General features: G+C 42.5%; 1 protein-coding gene across 3 annotated transcripts in view; it reads right to left on the reverse strand.

Moving 5' to 3' along the window:
* LOC119616626 overlaps positions 1 to 7,285 on the reverse strand; it is a 91,287-nt gene extending 84,002 nt beyond the window's left edge. For all 3 annotated transcript variants that reach the window (XR_005232588.1, XR_005232589.1, XM_037973104.1), the window contains exons 1-5: positions 7,175 to 7,285; positions 6,587 to 6,674; positions 5,131 to 5,289; positions 4,766 to 4,927; positions 1,958 to 2,047 (exon numbers count right to left, since the gene is read on the reverse strand). Coding sequence is in view for 1 of the 3 variants with exons in the window: in XM_037973104.1 (XP_037829032.1) it covers positions 1,958 to 2,047; positions 4,766 to 4,927; positions 5,131 to 5,289; positions 6,587 to 6,653 (478 nt within the window). In the remaining 2 variants the exon portion in view is untranslated. The remainder of the gene's footprint in view (positions 1 to 1,957; positions 2,048 to 4,765; positions 4,928 to 5,130; positions 5,290 to 6,586; positions 6,675 to 7,174) is intronic.
* Positions 7,286 to 8,947: the final 1,662 nt, after the last annotated feature.

Consider the following 8,947-nt stretch of genomic DNA (forward strand, 5'->3'; position numbering starts at 1 on the left):
GGGGTCGGGTCGCGGGGGCAGCAGCCTAAGCAGGGAGACCCAGACTTCCCTCTCCCCAGCCACTTGGGCCAGCTCCTCCGGGGGAATCCCAAGGCGTTCCCAGGCCAGCCGAGAAACATAGTCCCTCCTGCTCTTCCTAAAGTCCAGAATTATTTATTTTGTTTTTGTGGTGTTTAGTGGCAGGTTGTTTGCAGAGCACCACCCTGTCAGTCTGTGTACCTCATCTCTGTAATCAGACTCATCTCCCCCTGAGATGAGCCCCAACACAGTGGTGTCATCTGCAAACTTTATGACTGTGTTGGAGGGATGGATCGGAGAGCAGTCGTAGGTGTAGAGGGTGAACAGCAGGGAGCGCAGTACACAGCATTGAGGGGAGCCGGTTCTGAGTGTGATAGTGGAGGAGACGTGGGGGCCTAGTTTCACAGACTGTGGGCGGTCTGTGAGGAAGTTCTGTATCCACTGGCAGGTGGGGGTGGAGATGCCTAGAATCTGTAGTTTCTGGACCAGGTTCTCTGGGATGATGTGGTTGAATGCTGAGCTGAAGTCCAGGAAGAGCATTCTGACGTAGCTTTCCCTGTGCTCCAGGTGACTCAGCGCGGTGTGTAGTGTAATGTTGATGGCGTCTTCCGTGGAGCAATTTTCCCTGAAGGCAAACTGGTGAGGATCCAGAGTGGGAGCTAGACAGGTTCTGAGGTGTTTAAAGATCAGTCTTTCGAAGCACTTCATGACCACTGGCGTAAGTGCAACAGGCCTGTAGTCATTTATGCTCTCCACTGTGGACTTTTTTGGGACTGGGATGATGGTGGAGGATTTGAGGCAGGGTGGAATGGTGGCCAGTGACAGGAACAGGTTGAATATACAGGTGAAAACACCTGCTAGTTGGTCAGCACACGCTTTTAGTACTTTCCTAGGTACTCCGTCGGAGCCGGCTGCATTTCTAGGGTTCACTGAGTTCAGCACCCATCTCACTTCATGTTCCTGTAGAGTTAGCGTGTTTGTGTTAGAGGGAGGTGGAAGTGGAGATTTTGCTGGTCTGTCTACTTCAAAGCGGGCAAAGAAGCGGTTCAGCTCCTCTGCCAGTGAAGCATCAGTACTGGCATTGGCTGGGTTTCTGCATCTGTAGTTTGTGATGTGGTTTATACCCTGCCACATCCTTTTAGGGTCACGTGAAGCAAAGTGGTCCTCTATTTTATTTTTATACGCCGCCTTGGCCTCCTTGATGCCTCTTTTCAGGTCAGCTCTGGCTGCGCTGTACCGTGCCCTGTCCCCCGATTTAAAGGCTGTGTTGCGGCTTTCTAATAGTGACCGAACTTCGCTGGTCATCCAGTGTTTCTGGTTAGGAAACACCCTGAATTTTTTGTGGATGTGACTGTGTCAATGCAGTTCTTGATGTAGGAGAGTACAGTGTCCGTGTACTCCTGCAGGTCATGGCTGGAGAATAAATCCCATTAAGTGAGAGAGAAGCAGTCCTGTAGCTGTGTGAGGGCTCCCTCAGGCCAGGTCTGAATGATTTTCTGGTGTGGCTTTGTCTGTCTCAACCGGGGGTGTAGGTGGGGATTAGGGACAGACTGAGGTGGTCAGAACCAGCGAGGTGGGGGAGGGGGGTAACTGTATGCGTGGTTTATGTTTGAATAAACATGGTCCAAAGTATTTTTGCCTCTGGTTGCACACTTCGGGACGAACTTCGGGAGCACAGTCTTTAGACACGCCTGATTAAAGACGCTGGCAACAATACAGAGCCAGCAGCTGTTTATTAACACAGGCGTGCAGCACGCTGAGGACTGTGCTAACTAATTTACTAGAGAAGCTACATGTTATCCTTAAAGATGATTTGAATGTTTTAAAAGTGTCTGTCTCAACACAACTGTGAACTGTCCCACTATTCTCTGACTAAATCTTCAAAGAATAATAAAGTAGTATTTCAGTAGAACAACATAAAAACCATTATCACACATACCTTTTTCTGTCTCCTCCCCAGTCACAGCCATATTGCATCCAGTCCCAGGTTTCACAGGAGGAACGTTCTTCCACTGAGAGTTCTCCTGCTCTGAAACGTTACAGTAAACAGCGAGGCAGTGTGGGTGAATAACGAGATGCGTTGACATCACTGTGACATCAGCAGCCTCCTGATGTCAACAGTACGGTTCTCTCTCTCAGCAGTATGAGTCAGGGTCTCTGCTGCTTATCTTTCCACAGATAAATACAACTCTTCCTCTCTTTTGAAGACAGACAGGTTTAGATCAATCGATACAAGTTCAAATCCTTTTTTTTCATCATCCCAAAGCCTCCTGGTGGATGCCATTAATGAAAACTGTCAAACTACATGTATTCACTGTCAAATGAAAACAAGTAAAATATAGAAAATTACATTTAAAAAATCAAAATGGTGCATTAAGCTGAATAAGGGTGCACAGCCTGAAATGAATACTTTGTTTGAAACATCTGTTGATTCAGTTATAGCCTTCAGTCTTGTGTAGATACCTGCTGCCATTGTCTCTGTCTCTGATTAACACATTTAGCTCTAGCAGGATGTTCCTGACATTTACTCGTATGCGTCCTACAGCAGAATCCATGGTTCACAGAAAGCTCCCAAAGAATCTGAAGATCTCATTGGTGAAAGGTATCAGTCAGGAGAAGGGGACAAAAAATAGTTTTCAACATTTGATAACTAGAAGAACACAGTAAAGACAGTCATGAAGGAGTGGAGACAACAAGGGACACTGGTGACATCACTGACAACTTGACGTCTTTTCAAAATGACTGAAAAGACAAGATGGAAGCTGATCATGGAGGTCAACAACACTGAAGGAGCTGCAGGACCTTCTGTTCTCCCCTTTCTCCATATGTCTGCACTATGGGGGCCGGGGAGCATTTCTTACAGTGAAAGTGAAGGTTGGATAAATGTTGCAGAAAAGGCATCAACTTTTCCAGAATTATGTGAAAAATGTGTTACAGTCTGATGAACCCAAAGTGGAACTTTCAGGCTGCAAATAGTTAATCTTATTTAAAAGCAACACTGTACACCACCAAAAGAATCCCACCTCTGCAGTCAAACAGAGCAGTGGCAGTATAATACTGTGGGGTTGCTTTTCTTCAGCTGGAACTGGGGTTTTATGTACAGGTGGATGGGATCATAAACACTTACAGATACCAGTTTGGGCCTAAAACCTTCAGTTTTCTACTGCTAGACAGTTAAAAACACTGATGCTGTAATTCAATCAGAAGATGCTTCAACAACAACTTATAACAGCTTTTGTTTTTTTAGTTGAGTTGTACATGTGGTGTTTTGGAGTATGTGTGTGGGTACTTCCTGGTGGGCCGTCTTTGACGGGTGATTGGCAGCTCTTCACCACTCCTTCCGCAGCTGCGGCGGATCAGGCTCGTCAGGCGTTCGTGGGTACTTAAGGCCGTGGTGGGAACCAGACCAGCGCTGGAGCATTGTTTTACCAAGTGGTAATGTGCCAAGCCCTCAAGTTAATCTCTGACATTTGTGAAACCTATTTGAGAATCTCGTATTTGTTTTTGCTCTACACCTGCCTAGGATTACCTGCCTGTTTCTGGAGCCAGTCTGGTCTACACACGGAACTCGTCACGAAGCTAAGTACTTACTTGTTTACCTGTGCCTGTCTGCCAATGTTACCGCCGCCACCTGTAAAGGAAAGACTCACCTGTCACCAACTGGAATTACCACCAAAACACTGCTGGAAACAATACTCTCCTCATCGTCTCCTCTCTGTGCTGTGGATCACGCCTTCCTCAGTAAGCTCACTCTCCTGGACAATTTCCTAAATTCTACCTTACCTGCTCACTTCCTGAAAAGACTCTCAGACTCACAACGTCCTCTGTTTCCAGGTCCCGGTTCCTGTTCATCCTCGCACATTTATCACTGCAAATAAAAATCACTTCCGTTACGTTTGTCTCTGTGTCCGTCTATCGCCGAACTGCTCAAATTAGAAAAAGTCAGAATCCTGAGAGTACAGGCTATAGATCCCATTAAAGGTAGAAAAAGGTTTGACAGGGGTGTGTATATCCACTGTATGTAAATAAAAACAAGCTATAAACTATAAAAGAAATTTACTAATACAGTTATTTATACAAATATATAGACATTGAAGAGTGTGAATGGTTGTTTGTCTATATGTGGCCCTGTGATGGACTTGTGACCTGTCCAGGGTGTCCCCCGCCTCTCACACAGTGACTGCTGGGGATAGACACCAGCTCCCCACGACCCAAAATGGAGAAGCGGGTAAAGAAAATGAATGGCCTTTAGCTCATCAATCCTGACAAAGCTAAACTCTTTTTCTTTAAACTCAGGTAATTTAAAGAGCTAGCTTTAAATGGTAAAAAGTAAAAAAAAAAAGAACTTTTGTTATTGTACTCATGTACAATGAAATTACGTTCAGCGTCTCTTGATGTCAACATAGAGTAGTAAAAGGCAATGCAGTAAAATGAGACGTAAAGTGTCTGAAATAGCAGCTGGAGTTATAAACGTGTGGTTAGTGGTTATATGCAGAGAGTAGGTGTAATGTAACTTTTGCAGATTTTACAGTTCCACAGATGTAGCTATGGTAAGATACTATCTGTTCATAACATTTTCACAGAATGCCACTTTAAAAAGAAGTGAATTATCACTTTAAGTGAGGAGAGATTGTCCTGAATAAAGAGGCTTGAGTTCTTTAAGTAGAAAAGTCAGAATACATTTGACTTTGTGTTTTTACAGTTGTCAGTGGCAAATCCTGAAAGCAGTGTGAGCATCAGGTGTTACCTGGCAGTGCTGCTGTTCTGCTGCTCTGTGGACCAATCAGAACCTCCCTGCTGTCAGCCTGCAGCTCCAAGGTATTCGGTGGAGGATACCGAGGCTGGGTGCTGCTCATCGCCACAGGTGACCAGGCCTGTGTCCCCTCAATCACAAAGTGGGCGGGATCATCTTGACAGAAATCAAACTAGGTTGGAAATTCAGTACAGATCAAGCATTTTTCTACAAATACAACAACCAGAAACTGGATCACCAGAAGGAAACAACATGCAGATACAGAGTATTACACACCATGACATAACTGGGTTTGTTGTGTTGCTTTAAAAACATACAGAAGTCTGGAAGTACGATGTTACTTTGTAGTGAGTACATACAATAATACTGCATGTAGTTCAGCATCTCCTCATAGGTCTGGAAATAGGAGCTCATTGGAGGCAGTGATGTTTGGCGGCTCATCATGGAGGTGGAGGGCAGGAGGGCCGTCGAATTCAGGAGGTACTTGACTTGAGATTGTTTATGAAATCCAGCTGGAGCTGAAAAATGCAAAAAGACAAAGTTTTTATTAAATAGTCATTCCAAATATGAATATATATATTACAGTTAATGGAAAAAGTATTCACCCCTGGATTATTTGTATTTTGTTGCCATACAAGCTGGGATTAAAGTGGATTTTCTATTCTTCATAAACCAGATTAATGAAGTTAAATGGGGGGAAACTTGCTTTAAATAATTCTACAACCTATAAGACTGAAAAGTGGTGCATGCATATGTGTTCACCCCACTGTGTCAGTATTGTGTAGAGCCATATTTTGCAGCAGTTGCAGCAGCAAGTCTCTTCAGGTCCGTCTCTATGATCTTGGTCCATCTATTAAATGGAACGTTTGTCTTCTTCACGACCAAACTGCTGCAGCTCCTTCAGGTTGGATGGCTGCTGCTTGTGTGCAACAATCTTTATATCAAACCGTAGATTCTCAGTGGGATTGAGGTCTGGACTTTGACTGAACCATTCCAGGACCTTTACCTGGTTTTCCTTAAACCAGAGGAGTGTTTCTTCAGCAGAGGGTTCAGGGTCAGTGTCCTGCTGGAAGGTGGACCTCCGTCCCAGTCTCACATCTCTGGAAGACTCCAACAGGTTTCTCTCAAGAATTTCTCAGTATTTTTGCTCCATCCAACTTTCCTTTAACTCTGACCAGTTTCTCAGTCCCAGCTGATAAAAAAACATCCTCACAGCATGATACTGCCACCACCACGCATCACTGTAGAGATGATGAGAGGTGTTAGGTTTAACAAGATATGGAGTTGTCCTTGATGGTCATAAAGTTCAGTGTCGGTCTCATCTGACTGGAGCACTTTTTCCCACATGTTTCTGGAGGTTCTGATGTGCTTTATGGCAAATGTCAAAAGTTCTGCCTTGTTTTTTTCTTTAAGCAGTGTTTTGTTTTTTCCCCATGCCACTCACAAATTTAAGATCAGTAAACTAGATTATTTTTGACTTCTAATTAAATTTAAAATCTATATAAATTCTATGTTGTAAGATAACAAATTATAAAAAATACCAAGGGGCTGAATACCGTTGTAACCCAGTGTCTATAGAATCATTATTTCTGTCAATTGTACTGATCATTTTTCTGTCTGCCAAAATTTTAAAGTGGTTTTGTCAGTATTTGAAGTAGAATAATTATTACTTTAATGTAATAACTTTAATGTAACTACAAAAATGCCTTTTCTCAGTTGGATGTGTAAAAAAACCAAAATAACGTGTAATGTGTGTTTTCCTGTGTGACATTAACTGTGTTTACTGGCTGTGGTGACACATTCAGACATGCTTACTGTACTGGTTGTGGCCGCTTTGCTGGAAAACATGTGGCTGGATGTTAGGCAAAGAAGAATGATTCATTGTGACGTCCACTAATTGAACCTGCAAAGAAACAATGTTAGAGATTCTGTACTGCAACTCCATACGCCTCCTTTCGTGTACATAATACAAGCCTATTTATTTACTCCCAAAGAAGTAGTATGAAGATTGTGAGAAAACCTTTTTTCATTTTTTTTTTTGAAAGCAGAGGAGCTGGTTCAAAATTAAATACAAACTGTTACCCAAAACGAAAAGAAAAGGCAGGAGTGTACGGAAGCCCTGAAGGGTAAAATGGCTTCATAAACGTTTTCAAAGATTCTTATCAAACTGCATGTCTCCCTCTGTTGGTTACATCCAGTAATACAGGTTTCAAAAGAAGTTTGCCTGGACTTTGGAAAATGAATTTGTTTTTCCTGAGTAGCTAATTGCTAACTAGCGTTTTTATTAGCATTGCTACACTAATACTAGCTAGCTAACGTTAAACTTTTTACAGTCTGTGAACTTTGTTGGTTGTACTCATTTTAAATGTAAACGCTGCACTTGTACTAACGAGCATGACTCACGATAACAGCGTCACTTCTGTGAACAACCGGTTGCTCAATGTTGTCGAAGTGCCTCTTCACTTAAAATAGTTCAACTTTTTTTTTCTCACCACTCGGTTTGCTGAATTTTCCTCCGTTGCTAAGTAACCATGCAGCCGTTTTTTTAATGATCATGTGTTTCATAATTATTCTGTGCAAACAAATAAACAGAGTATCTCTTAGAGATAAAAATCAAAACCGTGCAATAGATATTTCACATTCAGAGACAGGCATTTTAAAATAATACAATATTAGACATATCATATTAATAATTATTCACCCTAATTAAAGGTCTAGCATTCCCTGGAAGAATGCATATTGCCCATTGTTCATTTTTAGACTCATATCATCTTATGTTGAGAAATGATGGCATTATTGAAAATAACATTATGTGCAGTATTGCAATAACGTCACGCTCAGAGTATTTGTTGTGAATGACTCTCAGCTACTACCACATAAGATTTTAGCTCAATATCTGCACAGTGAACTAAGTTATAGCCATTTTTGTGTAGGCAGATGTTGATTAGCTGTGGCAGCCATCTTGAATTTGATTGACTCCAAAGGGTAATGAGTTTTATATGTATATCCAATAACTATTTTCTGCACATTTTATTAACATCCATGAAGTGGTTCATAACTTCTAGAATTGCTCCGCTCACGGTGGCTGCATGTTGGAGTAGCTCTGTTACATTCATTCTGAGATATTGCTTTTGAAAACTTTATTCCTCTTTTTTTCTGGATGTAAATCACTTTTTTTGGATGATTACTTCCTTTGGTATCGGATGCTGTGCAGCTGGAAGGATTTTTACTAAAGCTTTTTTACTTTTGGACATTTTGTTATGATGCGTAACCATGACAACAAGTGTTAAATGTGAAAAACCCTGAACTCCAGTCATGGCCAAAACCAAGCAGAGTGCCCATATATCCACCGGTGGTGAAGCTCCCAGGAAGCAGCTCACCACCAAAGCTGTCTGCAGGAGTGCCCCGACCACCAGCCGAGTGAAGAAGCCTCACCGCTACAGGCTCGGGACCGTGGCTCTCAGGGAGATCCACCACTACCAGAAGTCCACCGAGCTGCTCATCCAGAAGCTGCCCTTTCAGCACCTGGTCCAGAAGATCGGCCCGGACTTGAAGACCGACCTGAGCTTCCAGAGCTCGGCCATCATGGCTCCACAGGAGGCCAGCGAGGCTCACCTGGTGGGGCTCTTTGAGGACACCAGGACCGAGGACAAATCAGGACAGACCGCTACAAGAGACCCTTCCTGCCCACAGCCATCAACTCTTTAATAAAACCAGGATTATGAGCTACAACAACATTTAATTTCCCTTTGGGATTAATAAAGTATTTTTGAATTGAATTGAATTGAATAAAATATTCAGCTAAAATACAGACAGTGTTGACTCCAACAGTAATTATCAAAGTGTCATGCAAAGATGTGGATAGAAATGAGTAGTGCTTGGAATATGTGTTGGGAATGACTTTCAGCTACTACCACACCAAATTTTCGCATAACATTTAAAGGAATAATTGAATTTTAGCCATTTTTTGCATTTGTGAGTTGGCTGTAACATCCTAATCTAGGTTGGCTCCCGAAGTTAATAAGTTGCAGGTCTACACCCAATGATGACAAATGTGATGTTAAAGCAAATAAACGTATTTTCTCAGGATGCCTTCGTGTTTATCCCTCTGACAGTGAAAAAGGAGGTCAACTATTTGTTGCATCTGATCACAGTGAGAATAAACGTGTTTAAATA

The sequence above is a fragment of the Kryptolebias marmoratus genome, linkage group LG21 (genome assembly GCF_001649575.2).
Source record: "Kryptolebias marmoratus isolate JLee-2015 linkage group LG21, ASM164957v2, whole genome shotgun sequence".
In the NCBI taxonomy this organism is placed as follows: Eukaryota; Metazoa; Chordata; class Actinopteri; order Cyprinodontiformes; family Rivulidae; genus Kryptolebias; species Kryptolebias marmoratus.